The 14,472-nt window shown below is 47.2% G+C and overlaps 1 protein-coding gene across 2 annotated transcripts in view; it reads left to right on the forward strand.

The window, feature by feature from the left end:
* PTPRA (protein tyrosine phosphatase receptor type A) overlaps window positions 1-14,472 on the forward strand; it is a 128,275-nt gene that overhangs the window by 45,693 nt on the left and 68,110 nt on the right. For both annotated transcript variants that reach the window (XM_066548786.1, XM_066548787.1), the window contains exon 3: window positions 13,845-13,916. In XM_066548786.1, coding sequence (XP_066404883.1) covers window positions 13,905-13,916 — 12 coding nt within the window. In that variant the 5' untranslated portion in view covers window positions 13,845-13,904. The remainder of the gene's footprint in view (window positions 1-13,844; window positions 13,917-14,472) is intronic.

The following is a 14,472-nucleotide window of genomic DNA, read 5'->3' on the forward strand; positions in this document are numbered from 1 at the left end:
TGTCAGTCCCAGAGCAGCACCAGTGGCTTGGTTTAAAGATGTAAAACAAAAGCTTTTGTGCAGCAGGGCTGGTGTGTGCTGCTTTCTGCTGTCTGAAGGGAAGCTGAGCCCTGTACAGGCTCAGCCCTTTCCTCCCCTGGCTTTCCTGTGAGCCCATTGAGCTGCCCCCTGTCAATCAGCAGTGCTTTCAGAATGAGTGTGTGGGACAAAGCTCCAAAAAGTGTCTGTGTCAGCTCAGGGGTGCTGCCTGCCCTGCTGGCTTTGGGGCTGTGCAGAGCTGCCCACCTGCAGTCACTTTTGCACGCTCATTTTTGCCTCTTGGAGGAGTTGTGCTCAATAATCCTCCTGGGTCCCTTCCAACTCAGGACGTTCTGTGGTTCTAATCTGGGATCTCTGATCTGTAGCAGAGCTCAGTAATTTTTTATTTTTTTTTTTTATCCTAGATCCCATTCATTCTTTCTAGACTCAGTCTAATAAAGCCAGCTTTGAAGTGCAGAAGGGACAGGGTGGTGTGGCATCCCCTCCACAATCACTGGGAGCTCCATGTATGGTCTGTGCACAGGGGATGGGGCATTTCAGTACTCAAAGGGACTTAAAGAGGGAGAGTGATTTTTTATACAGGACAAAGGGGGAGGATGGTTTTAAAATAGAAGAGAAGAGATTTAGATTCCATTTTAAATAGAAATTTTCTATTGTGAGGCCCTGAGAAGCTGCCCCTGGATCCCTGGGAGTGTCCAAGGCCAGGCTGGATAAAGCTTGGAGCAGCCTAGGATGGTGGAAGGTGTCCCTGCCCATGGCAGGGCATTGCAATGAGATGATCTTTCAGGTGCCTTCCATCCCAAAGCATTCCATGATTCTCTAACACCTTTTGCAGCAGGGAGATCTCCCCTCCCTGTGCTGAGCTGCCCTTTGCAGGCTGAGAAAAGCACAGTCAGGTTTTATTGCACCCTGGCAGCATATTTTAAAACCAGGCTGACAGAGCAGTGGACCTGAGAACAGAAAAGATGCCAAAGCTGTGGTGATTATTGGGAGTGCTAGAGCAGCATGGGGAATGCAAGGATGCAGAAATAATAAGAATTTTACTGGGTTGGGTTGTTTGGATCACAAAAACTCATTCCTTTTAGGGTTTTTTTTCAGATATTTGCTCATATTTTTTGTCACTGGCTGCTGTGCTTGAGTGAAACCCCCCTGCCCTTGCTTTGGGAGGTGCTGCTGCTGTCAGCAGCTCTCAAGGCAGCTTTGCCACCAGGACCAGCCTGTTCTCCCCTCTGTTGCCAGAGAAATCCTCAGCCCTGGCAGAGCAATGACCTCCAGTTTATACTTCTATACCTGGAATTCTCCCTGGAGCTGTGTTGTGCAACAGGGAGCGTGATTCCACATGTGTTTTATGTAAGCCAGAGAGGATTTTGGGTGTTGTGTTGGAGAATCAAAGCCCTGTTTGGGGGAACCTGCAGTCTGACTATCCAGTTGGACAAGCTCAACTTTCCCTGCAATTTAAATAGACTCTGCCAGAATGTTAATGGGGCCAGGCTCCAGAATTACCTTTTAACTCCTTAGCAGCATGTAGGGTTTCCAAGCCACCCTCACTCTCCTGTTTAAATGGAAAACAGCTTTGGATGTGTGTGTCCATCACCCACTTATTCCCCTGGAATGGCTGCATGGTGTCATTTGGGATAATCCAGGGCATTTCTGCACAGCTCAGGAAGGTCCTTTCCTCCCCAGCTGCTTCCCCACTGTGTGGAAGTGGGTATTTCCCTCAGAGCAGACTTTTTCCCTTTATTCATCCCAGAAATTCCTCCTCTTTGAGGCTGACTATTTGATACCCAGAATGTCTTGGCACTTCAATTCTGTTTACTTGTTCTCAGTTTATGGCACTTTTCTAACGAAATTCAACCAGAATAAACAGCATCCAGAGAGAGAAAATCCAGTTTATGCTGAATATCAACAGTACAGGAGAAACAGCTGTTCAGAACAGGGGCAAACTCACTCAAAAAATCATTATCTTGTTTATTAGAAGGCAAAAAAGAGCTTCAGGTGTCAGAGATAGAGAAGGGATCATCTCCAGTTTGGTTTGTTGTGGTATTGTGGGAACCCAGGTGCACTTAGCCCCAGCTGGAGCTGTGGCAAAACCTGTCCCCTGGAAATGCTGGGAGCTTTGCTGTTGATTTACATGGATGCAGAGTGCAACCCTGCCTGCTCACAGATTATTGTTATTATTTCACCACCTGTAAAAGTTTCTGCAGCAAAACCTTCCTTTGAATAGAGAAGGTTTAGGATAGCAAGGAAAACAGGCATAAATTAGGGCAAAACCATTTGGGTTTGTTCTTGCTGCAGGGCAATAGTGGGAAAAGAAAAAGAAAATTTATCTCCTTTTTCCCAGGACACTGCCTTACCTGGAGCATTTACCTTCCCTAAGAGGTGGCAGATGGATTTCTTTGTTTTTCTTCAGGCTTGTGAAGCATCCAGGATTTTTGGAGGAGCAGCTGTGTACCTCAAGAGTTAGATTGAGATGTCTCATTGTAGCCTGGCATGTTCCAGCTGCTGCTCCTGGTAGAGTGGACCTGTCACACACAGGATCTTCTGATGCCATCCTGGACTCTGTCTTTAAGGTTCCTGGGATGGTCTTGAAGGTCCCTTCCAACCCAAACCATTCTGTGATTCTGGGTTGTTGGGGGTCTGAGTACTTGGCACCTTCACTGTTAATTATTTTTTAAAGTTTAGGTAATTAATAATCTCAGACAAGTTCTGGTAGCTAAGGTAGGACAGAATATCTGTGTGGGAAGGCAGAGTCCTGGCTGGACATTTGGCTTTCACTTGAGGGAAGGACTTGAGTGAATTTGAACCAAAAATGTGTGGGTTTAAATTTAATTAAAAAAAAAAAAAAAACCCAAACTTTTTAAAGCAACATTTTGTATTTTAAACAAAGAATACAGAGCTATGGGCAGACTTCCAGAAAAGCAACAAATTTATTGTTGGAGTAGGGTCTTTAGTGGTGAAACAAAACTGAAACCCCCAAAGGGAACCAAGAGCTGTGGTGGCCTGAAGGCTGCAGGAGATCACCGAGATGGATTAAAGGGAAGCTCCACAGCTGCACACAGCACCTGCCACCACAGCTCTGGCACAGCTTTCCCATCCATGAGGAGGTCTCATCCATGGCTTTTGGCTCCACTTTCCATCTCCAGGATGTCCAAAGGTTACAGAATTCCCATGGTAGGATTCCCAGTGCAGAGTTGGAATGATTCCAGTGCTGGTGTGATGAGTCCTGCAGGTTTAGTGCTGCTGTCCACTGTATTCCCCCCACAAAAAACATCAAAACCTCTGGCAGGAAAAAAAATCAACTCCTGGATCTTTTGCTGGTTTTGGGAATCTGGGTGGAGTAGACCAGGAGGTGGCTCCTCCAAGGCTGCACCTCCAGAAATTTGCCCTGTGGCCCCTTTGTATTTTAACACCCTTCATGCTTCCAGACCTGATGCACATGAGGGTTTGTGCCACAGTTCTCCTGATCCTGATGTCTGCAGAGTGCCCACAGGCTTCAGTGGCATTTGTGGGGCAGGAGGATTGTCAAAACTCTGAATTTCATCCAGCCTAAAAGCTACAACAGAACCAACGTGATTGTTTGGTGCAAAGAGAAGAGCCTGGTCCTGCAGAGTGTCCCTCCCTTCCCTCTTTGGAGTTACCACAGGGACACCCCTGTCATGTGAGGGGGAGTTGTGTCTGGGTTCAGGTTGGATATTGGGAAAAGTTCTGCATGGAAAGGATTCTCCAACCCTGGCACAGCTGCCCAGGGCAGTGCTGGAGTCCCCATCCCATGGGGATGTGGCCCTTGGGGACATGGTCATTGGTGGCCTTGGCAGTGCTGGGGAAATGGTTGAACTTGATATTCTTAGAGGTCTTTTCCAACCTAAATAATTCTACGATTCTATAAAATTGGGTGGATTTATCCACAAACTTTACTTTGACAATGAATGTAGAGCCTGATGGTCGGGTCTGAAGGTGCAGCTCTTTCATGAACACACTGAAGTGGAGCAGTGGCAGTGGCAGAAGTGAAAGCCATTTTCATTTGGTCTCTGCTGCTCTGGTTTGGTGTTTTGGGGTTTTTTTTGCTCATGTTTAGCTTTGGTAAAAGCCTTACTCTGCACTCTCATCATCTGCTGAGGGTTTGTTTGAGGTTCAGCTGGAGCAGGATGAGGCTGAGGTGCACAGGGGTGTGTAGGTGTGTCACAGGGTGTCCTGATCAGCACTGATAACACATCTGGAGATGCAGACACCTGGCCCTCAGAAAGGGGCCACCAAAAAGGGTTCTGAGGACCCCAGGTGTCAGTGGCAGGCAGAAAGGAGCTGTTGCTTTCTGAGCTGCCCTAACTTTGATCTTGTGTCCCAAAGGAGAGAGGCACAATATCCAGGCTACAACAATGTTGTATTTAAATCCACAGCTCAGAAATCCATCTGTGGGAGGAATGAAGAATATCCTGTTGCTGTCCAGTGCTATAACTTGCTGGAGCTTGATCCTTGGGTTGCTTCCTGAATGGTCACTCCCTGTTCTCATCTTTCTCCCTGTCCCAACTCCTTCACACACAAAAATCCCAGCCAAAACCACCACTTGACTCCTGCATTATGTGGATCTGTCTTAAAACCAGATCCTGCTTGCTTTCAAGTGGATAAATCTCTGCCTGGGGCTTGGCAGGTGTGGGCTGGGATCTGGTGGAATGATGGGCAGGAAAACCCAAGTGGAACCTCTCCCAGCAGGAAGAAGGATGTTTCCATCACTGTGATTGCACTGGTGAGCAGAGCAGGGAGTGGCAATACAGGTGGGATGTGGGTTAGGGGCAACCCATGTGTCCCTTGGTCAGACAGGGAAATTCTTCAATTTGACATTTGGCAAGCAAAAAGCACGATGGGATATGGGATTTATTTCCCCAAACTTTTAGGGAAGCACAAATCATAAAATCCTGGAATGGTTTGGGTTGGAAGGACCTTGAAGACACCTCCCACTTTCCCAGGCTGCTTCAAGCCCTGTCCAACCTGGCCTTGGACACTTCCAGGGATGCAGGGACAGCCACAGCTTTTCTGAGCACCCTGTTCCACTCCATTTATTCACTCCCAAAATGCACAGGACACAGCACAGCCTCTTGCAAACTCTTGGTGTGTGTCCCACCTGCTCTGTTCATGAAGTGGGTCAGATTGAGGCACCTTCCCAAAAATGAAACCAGCCCTGAGCCATCAGCAGGAGCTGCCATTGAAGCATTTTGTGAGGTTCTGCCCTCAGTGCACTGCTCAAAACCTCGTGTCCATTCCCCCTTCCCAGCTGGTCCCAGCAAACCCAGGCTGTGCAGAGGACAACTGGTCATGCTAGTGGGTTTTCTCCCCCCTTCATACTTTTGTTTATTCATTAAGGAAGTCAAAAGAGGAAGAGGAATAGAAAGGTTGCAAATGTTTTGCTTAGAAATGAGACCTCAGTGACTGGGCTGCACGTTGCCCTGTGTGGGATACGTTGGGCAGCTCTGGTGACCCCGGTGAGAGCTCAGGAAGACCCAAGGTGCCCTCCCAAGGTGTGCTCAGGTAGGGTCACAGCTTCTTTGTCTGTCTGCTTACATCCATCTGGCCCAGGGTTCCTATGGAAACAGGCTGGGAGAGCTGGGGTCCGTCAGCTCATTGAAGTGAAGGCTCAGGGGAAAACTTCCAGCACCTTCCAGTGCCTAAAGAGCCTCCAGGAGAGCTGGAGAGGGACTTTGGGCAAGGGCCTGGAGTGACAGCACAGGGGGAATGATCCTTGCACTGACAGAGAGTAGATTTAGACTGGATATTGGGGAAAAGTACTGTACTCTGAGGGTGCTGAGGCCCTGGCACAGGGTGCCCAGAGAAGCTGTGGCTGCCCCTGGACCCCTGGAAGTGTCCAAGGCCAGGTAGGGCAGGGCTTGGATCAAACTGGAATAATGAAAGATGTCCCTGCCCATGGCAAGGGGTGAACTGGATGATCTTTAAGGTCTCTTCCAACCAAAACCATTCCATAATTCTGTATGCCAAGTGTTTGACTGTCAGATTTTCACTCATCAAAGCCTCTCACTTGGAGTTGTGCATGCACTGGGTTCCCAGAGTCTGGCTCTTAAAGCCAGTGTCCACCCCTGCATCACAGGATTTCTTCTCCCAGCTGTATCACTTTCATTTGTAAAGGATGCCTCTTTTCAAACAGCTTTGCCCTGTCTCTGCACATTCCAATGTAAAAACCAGCAAGGTGTAAATTTTACAGGCACCAGGAGATCTTGGGGTGCTCCTGCTCTGGGATCAGACATCCCATCCATGGGAGCAGAAAATGCCAGGGAATGGCTGCTCTGTGCACACAGAGAGGGCAGGGAGAGGAAAGCAGAGAGCTTTGCCAAGGGAAATGGTCCTGTTCCACACACTGAGTGTTTTCTTTGGTGTTTGTTTCCCAGCCCTTGCCCGGGATGCAGAGCTGCCTTTGGGAGACCCAGCCTGCCGGGTTTATCTCGGGGTGTGGCTTTGCTGCAGGCTCTTATCAGGTGTGTCCTGGTGAGCAAAGCCATTCAAACAAAAGCCTTTCACCTCCATTTGTGCACAGTTCCTGAGCTTGGCCAGGGCCTGGTGTCTGCACCAGGGTGGGATTGGTCCACAGTTAATGTGTCTGCAAGAAAACTGATGGGTTTTTGGTTGTTAATACTTTTTTTCTGGAGATGGACTGGTACAGATGAATGAGGTTAGAAACACCAGTGAGGCTACATGGAAGGACCAGGACCAAAATTAATTAGATTAGAATTAGAGAATATTAGAATTACAGAACCATTGAGGTTGGAAAAGACTTTTAAGATCACCTCTGGAAGGAATTGCCATGGTTTAGGAGCATAGCAAAGCTTTTCCTCCTGCAAACTGCTGGCTTGTTCAGCTGTCAGGAGAGAGCTGGATGCTTTCCTTGCTCTCAGCTGCTCCTTTAGCTCTGACAGGCTGTTTGCTGGGATGAAAGGAGAGACATCAACAGGCAAAACTGTGAGAGCTGCAGCGTTTGTTGCTGTCACACCTGCGTGGTGGCACTGCCAGCACGGCAAACAGGCAGGTAGAGTAAATAATGCTGGATTTTTTTATTTTATTTTTTTTTAAGTTCTTTTTCTACAAGAAAGGAGATAACAACTGGATGCTGTCCCATTTTCAGCCTAGGAATTGTTTGCCAGACTTGAATTACAGGAATTGCTGTGGTGAGGCAGAGCAGCTCCATGAGCGGGGAGCTGGCAGGGGCTGGGGGAGCCCTGGGCCCCGCGTTGTGCTCCTGTCAGGAACGATTAAAGGAGCTGTTTGTGATGGAAACAAAACCAAATTGGGCTGATGCTTTAAGGGGAAATAAAACAGAGAAGAATAACTTTATTGAGCTTGTTTATTAAATCTTGCTGTGTTCCCTTCTGAGCAGCAGAAGCTGTTGGAGCTGCTGGTGCAGCCAGCTCGTGTTTTGTCTTTCCCTTTTTTGAACTTGATTTGGTGTGGAGAGGCTTTGCACAAAACCTTTTCATATCCCTTTGGCTAAGTTGCAATCCTAAACTGATCTGCTGGTGACAAACTAAAACTAATTATCACCAAAGAGTGCAGAGAAGAGGTTTTTAAGTTGTTGTTTTGATAAGATGATGGGTGTTCAGAGAGGCTTGGGAATTACTGGGTGTCAGGATGCTGATGTTGGCCCATGCCAGGATCCATATTCCATCACAAGGAGGGAGAGATGAGTTTGCTTTCACTGCTAAACTACTCAGAGAAGGTTCTGCTTAAAGATGGGGGGGAAAGCCACCATCCAGCTGCTCATGCTCGAGGGGAGCAGCAGAAGAGCAGAAAGACACTGGCTGCAGATTTTTTCCCTTTGTATCTCACTAATTCATTTGTCCCTGCAGCTGAAACAGCTCAGTTCTGCTCCCTGCTCCAACTGGTTATGGAGCATCTCCCAGTTCCCATGTGCCTCTGTCCTTTTAGTGTTTCATCCTTCTACCTTTATTGAAAACCATTCAGTTCCACCCCTGCCATGGGCAGGGACACCTCCCACTGTCCCAGGCTGCTCCAAGCCCTGTCCAACCTGGCCTTGGACACTTCCAAGGATGGGGCAGCCACAACTTCTCTGGGCAACTTGTTCCAGGTTTCCCCTGGTCTGGTTTGGTGTTTCACACCCTTATTCTCTGAGCAGTGATGGATTTTTGGTGCTGTACAGAGCGTATTGTGTTTGCTCTCACCTGTGGCACAGTGAGAGTTACCAGATGGTTTGCTCAAAGATGATTTTTAACACTTCTAGTAGTAGTAGCTTAGTGCTTGCTGCTCTTCTGCTGTATGTTTTTTAGCCAGGCAAAGTGCCAACACGTCTGTCAGAGGAAAAACTCCTGGCTGGATCCTGGAGAATAAACCAACCTTGAATGCCCTCTGAAGGGAGATAACCCACTTCCCACAGGGAGGATTCTTCTGCATAATGGTCCCATTTGGTAAATTAGTGACCAGTTGTAGAAGGAAAACTGGATGACTTTGGGAGCATCCCCTGGTATCCATAAGGAGGAGGGAGATGTGGTGCAGCACCAGCCCCTGGAGCTGGAGCTGAGCATCACCAGCAGCAGCAGAGCCATTCTCTGGATGGGGACACCAACCACAGCCCTGCAGGATACCTGTGGGATAGCTAAAGAAATCCAGGTTTTGGTAAAAGCCCCTGAAGGTCTTAATAAAAACCCCTTCATAGTTACCTACTCCAGGTAGACCTACCTGTGTATGGCAATTTAATGATTTAACCAAGTCTCTGCTGTGATTTTTGGGGTGTCCTGTGCAGGGCCAGGAGTTGGACTCAATGATAATTTTGGTTCCTCCCCAGCTCTGGATATTCTACAATTCCAGAAGGAAAAGCAGTCACTTTGCAGTTTATTTGTTCCCTCCTTATCCTTGCTCATTCAATTGGAAAGATTTATGGTTTTGGGTTTTTTTTCTTTTAAGACAGGGATCATTAGGTTACTTTTATGATACCTCCCTCATCCCAGCAACCATTCCTACCTCTGTTACAATTCAGGTGGAATTGGAAGAGGCACAGTGGAGTGGCTTTGTTTTTATGTTTTTCTTCACATAAATTTGATACAAAGTGCAAGGGATTTGGGTCTCCTGCTCTTTATTTGCTTTACACACACCTCAGGGGGTTGTTTTTCCAGCAGCCTCTTTCTGCAGCCACCTATTACCCCACGTATTTCATGCATCAGTTTAGGGGGAGTTTAGGATGTGATATTTAGGAACCAGAGAACAGAAACCAGCATTCCAGAGGAAGCAGATCCCACCAGCTCCCCTCACCCCTCTTCTCCTCTTGTTCTGGGCTGCTGTGGGGCTGTGCCTGCCCCAGCAGGATCCCAGAGGAGCTCCAGCCTTTTCAGAGGCAGCAGCTCCCTCACAGCGCTGTCCCAGAGGACTGTGGCAGATTGCAAACACTCTCAGCACTCTCACAGCAGCCCAATTAGCATAATGATGCTGCCTAATTTATGCACAAATTGCCCTAATTTATGTGTGTCGATACATTTGATTAAACCAAGCACAGGTGGAACAGGGTTTGGTCTCACCCAGCCAATGAAGCACAAAGCTTCCCAGTCCAAAAATGTGGGAAAGGTCCAAATATTCCTTCTTTCTATTACTAAAATATGGAGCTTTGTGTTGTTTTGCTCTGGCAGCATGAATGGGGTGCAGGGCAGGGCTAAACTCATGGCAGGAGGTAAGAGAATAAAGGATTCCTGGGCTGAGATTTGCATGGATTAAAGGCAGCTTTAATTTGCCTTGATACACTTGGGTTTCAGGTGGATTAACAGGCAGTGGGATTTGGGGCTGTCTAGCCAACAAATAATACCTGCTTTCCTGTTATTTTAATTATTTTAATAGGGGATGGAGGACTCTGGAACTGTGGGCCCCCTTTGCCAAGCCCTGATCTTGAGCATTTTTTGTGTAACAATGTTTTGTTGTAACCATTTTTGTATTTTATACCATTAATATTCCCAAATAACAAAACTGCTGTCATCATCTGAATTCCCAGAGCATTTTCTCAGCAGGGTTCTTCCAAAAAACCCCTCTCAGACTGTAACCTTGTATTCCTCATTTTAATAAAAGGAATAGGTGATTTTTTTTTTCCATAGAATCACAAACTGGTTTGGGTTGGAAGGGATCTTAAAGATCATCTTGTTCCTATTAATCTGTCATGGTCTCCATCACCTGTGAAATTCTAGGATTTTCCTGCACTTAGCACCATCCAAAGCTGTGCTTGGAATCTGTCAGCCTTATGAATGAAGGAATAAATTGACCATGAAAATATTGACAGCACATTTGCTTATGCCAACTTCCTGACTGGGTCCCATAAAATTTTTAAATGCACAGAGCTAACCAATACTCCCATCCTAAATCTGAAACACTCTACCAGCTACTGGGAAGAAAATTAACTCTATGCCAAAAATTAACTCTCTCTCAGCCAAAACCAAGACAAGCTGGTCACAGCACCAAGCCTGTCTGAGTTGGAGAAGTTTTTGGACAGCTCTCTCAGGCACAGGGTGAGATCCTTGGGGTGTTCTGCACAGGGCTAGGAGTTGGACTCAGTGATTCTGATGGGTCCTTTCCAGCTCAGGATATTCCATGTTTCTAACCATCCTGAAAGACACTTCACCCTGAGCCCAATGGTCTTTTTCATAACTGGAATTTCTTTCTGAATCAACTTTGTGTGGCAGCATTGTCAGAAATACCTGGATCAGGCCAGTGTTAGATTTCCCAGTGTTAGATTTCCCAGGATTAGAAAACTGAATTTTTGTGGTAGAGAATCAGAGTTCCTTCCTATATCTGGCATGTCTTCCTTGCCATTGGTGTGCTGTAACAGCAGGTTAAATTGCTTTCATCCAAATACATCCAAATGGTATACAAATAATAATTATGAATTATTATGGTATTCCCAAGGTCAGTGGGCTGCAGGGATGGCTTTCCACACTCTGATGGCAGCAGATCCTCCTGATGCTGATTTTGGGAGGATTACCTGGCAAGAGGATTACACTGCTGGCACATCAGGGCCCAGTGGGGTCGGGAAAAGGCAGAGCAGTGCAAAGGATGTGTGGGGCTGCAGGAGCCAAATGTGGGACACTCAGCTCTGTGCCACTCTGGCTCCTTGGCAGTCACACTTCCTCTCTGCACAGAAACTGCTTTCTGAGGCCAGTGAGTAATTTCTAAGAACAGATGTGGATGTAAGACACTCCTGGGAGTGTGTACTACATGAGATGTTTGTGCTCTCATACTCGAGTGCCTTGCTGTGCTCTGTACCTGTCACCAGGAGTGAGGGCTGTGACTCACTGCAAGTCACACATCCCAAATTCCCCTCTGCTCCTGCCTCTGATCCCTTTTTACAGCCTTCTGAAGGCACAGCCAGCTCACACACGTGCCATTGGCATTTATGAGCTCTCTTGTGTTCCTTGTGCCTTTGCATTTTTTGCTGGTTTTTTGTGTACACTCCTCTTGCAGGAGGTGCTGTCCTTGCCTTCCAGGGAGCTCTGGGAGAACTCAGCTTCATTGCTGATTCCTTTTGAACTCTTAGATGGTGGGAGTAGCAGCAGGGGAGCTGGAGAAGAGGAGGCTTTGAGGAGACCTCCCAGCACCTAGAGAGGCTAAAACAGAGCTGGAGGGGGACTTTGGACAAGAGCATGGAGGGATGGGATGAGGGGGAATGAGCTTAAGTTGTAGGAGAGTAGATTGAGATGGGATATTAGGAAGAAATCCTTGGTTTGAGGGTGATGAGACCCTGGCACAGGTTACCCAGAGAGATTGTGGACTTTCCATCCCTGGAAATGTCCAAAGCCAGGTTGGACAGGTTTGGAGCAACCTGGGGTAGTGGAAGGTGTCACTGCCCATGGCAGTGACACTGGACTTGATCATCTCCACAGGTCAATTCCAACCCAAACCATCCCATAATTCTGTGATTTTCCTGCACTTAGCACCATCCAAAGCTGTGTTTGGAATCTGTCAGCCTTGTGAATGAAGGAATTAAATTTGCCATGAAATTATTGACAGCACATTTGCTTATGCCAACTTCCTGACTGGGTCCCATAAAATTCACCTCTTTGTTTAAATGCATGGAGCTAACCAAAGGATGGCAGGGCTTCACCCCCTCTGCACAGGGAGGAGAGGACAGCCTGAATGCTGCACTGAATTCTTGTAGCCCTCAGACCCCTCTGCCCCAGGACAGCAGCTCTGGGAGGTGTTGGGAAATGCTGGGTCACAAGGAAGAAAATGCACGTGGGGTGTAGGAATACCAAGAGTCTGGCACATCTGGGGTCACTCATTTAGAGCCAGAGCCAAGAGAAAGCAAATGCCTCAGCTGTTCTCCAGCTCCCTTGAAAAAGAAGTATCAGGAAAATAACCCAGCTCTCCTCCTCCCTGGCAGATCCAATGGCTTTTAATCTGCTCTGTCTCACAGCTTCTCTTGCAATGGAAGTTGCTGGTGGTCTGCTCAGGTTAAGCAGCAATTCTGGCAGACTTCAGAGCAGACATGATCTCCAGGTCTTGTTGCTTTGAAGCTCCCAGTTCTATCACACTCACACAGAACTAAATCAGATTTTTTTTTCTCCTCAGTGGAGGCAGAAAATCAGCCCTGTGAGCCCATCTGATTGCAGTGCTGAGGCTTGTCTAATTGAACAAGTGCTCAAGTCAACACTTGAGCAGGATGGAAAACAACGAGGAGATCACCCAGGGATTATGTCTGAGCTCCACAGCTCCTGGCACTGACAGAGCAGATGGCTGGGTCACATCCTGCCCAAGGCTGGCCAGGAAAGATGTCGATAGGGAAAAAAAAATAAATTAATTTATGGTTTAAATGTATTCAACTCGAAATCTACAAGTGCCTCAGGTCTCTAATTCTGTGCTTTAGAGCAGCAGCCCAGAAGATGGGATTAGTTGGGGGTTGGCTCTGCAGAATCCTGCAAGGAGCCCTGCTGCTGCTGCTGCCTCAAAGCTGATGTGGGTAAAGAATATTTTGGGAAGGGGAGCTGAGATGCAGGGAGTGGAGATAACTTGGCTGGTCCTGTTAAAGTGGGGAACAGCCAGGAGCAGTGTGGACATGGCAGGTGAGCTGTGAGCCTCTGTGGTGTGGCCGTGCCGATGGAGCCAGGAACCCAAACCCAAGAGCCGGTGGGGAGGGAGGTGATTTGTGCAAGTGTGGGAGCATCACAACCATCCCTGCAGGTCTCCAGCCTGTTCCTTATAGGATCACACTTGGTCCTACAGCCAGAGTCTGTATCCAGAGAGCTTTGGGCTTGGGGAAGTTGCTGGTGGCTGTCCCATGGGTATGTGGCCACCAGAAATCCCGGTGACCTCCATGTGGCTTTCTGTCCCCTTCCCTTGGGGTGGGAGGAGATGAACACACAGAACTGCTTTTCCCAATGCCCAAACTACTTCTGTCTGGGGAAATACACCCTCAGAAGAGCCCTCACTACAACAGCAATTACCTATTTCCTCTAGCTCTGGACCCTGCTACACTTTATTTGCTTTTACCCAAACAGCAGTGCATCTGTCAGGCCAAGCTGGGAGTATCAGAGTCCCTTCATTTGTAACTGCTGCTGCCCTGTAATTCCCTCCTGCCACCTCTTCCCAAAAGCACTTTTAACCCTGGAAACTCCCAATTTTGCTCTCTGTACTTAGAAGTTATTTTCATTTTTTCTAGTGTGTCTGTAGCTTGAGCAATAATAAAAAAACTGCATTTTGCATCTGGTAAAATGGAGTGGAATTGCCTTGCTGGCAGCAGTAAAAATGCTGTTTTCCTAAGATATTGCTGTATTTGTCTTCTTTGGTTCTAAAAGCTTTTTTTTTTGTTTGTTTGTTTCCAGGGGGCAGCACTGGAAGAACCTTTATGGGCTCCTAATGAAGTGCAGGTGGACGATTGACTGATGATAATTAAGGTAGGAAGAGGTGCTGTTAATTTTGGCATCTTCTCATTTGTCCTGTCCTTGCAATAAAATGGTGCTGGCCAGTGGCCATTGGTCTATTTTGGGGTTCAGTACACAACCATGGCTCTATGGCCAAGCAGTAACTTCTGCTAAAGTGTCCCTTTAAACACAGATGGAAGGGAAATCTTATTTAAGAACTACCTGGGAACGTAACTAAGTGGAAAAAATCTGACTTCCTCCCCCAAAGGATAATAAGGTCTCTGTTGGTGCAGAGTTGGAAGGGACATGACTCTTATTTGAGAGCACTCAGCACAGGGATTTTTTTGTTCTGCTGAAACCCAGTGGTTGGGTTGGAATTCAGGTTCTAACTTGCAATCTCAGAAAAAAAAGAAGAAAACTTGAACTAAAGATATATTTTATTCGTTTATTTTCATCATCTTGAGCGTCTGTGGAAAGCTGGTCTATCTCCAAATGTGGCAAGGGAGTGCTCAGTTCTTGATGGATGAAACAGAGGAAAATCCCTGATTTAAAAGCAGCAAATTGTTTTACAAACTTGGAGAAGAAAATA

Source organism: Molothrus aeneus, chromosome 4 (assembly GCF_037042795.1).
Source record: "Molothrus aeneus isolate 106 chromosome 4, BPBGC_Maene_1.0, whole genome shotgun sequence".
In the NCBI taxonomy this organism is placed as follows: Eukaryota; Metazoa; Chordata; class Aves; order Passeriformes; family Icteridae; genus Molothrus; species Molothrus aeneus.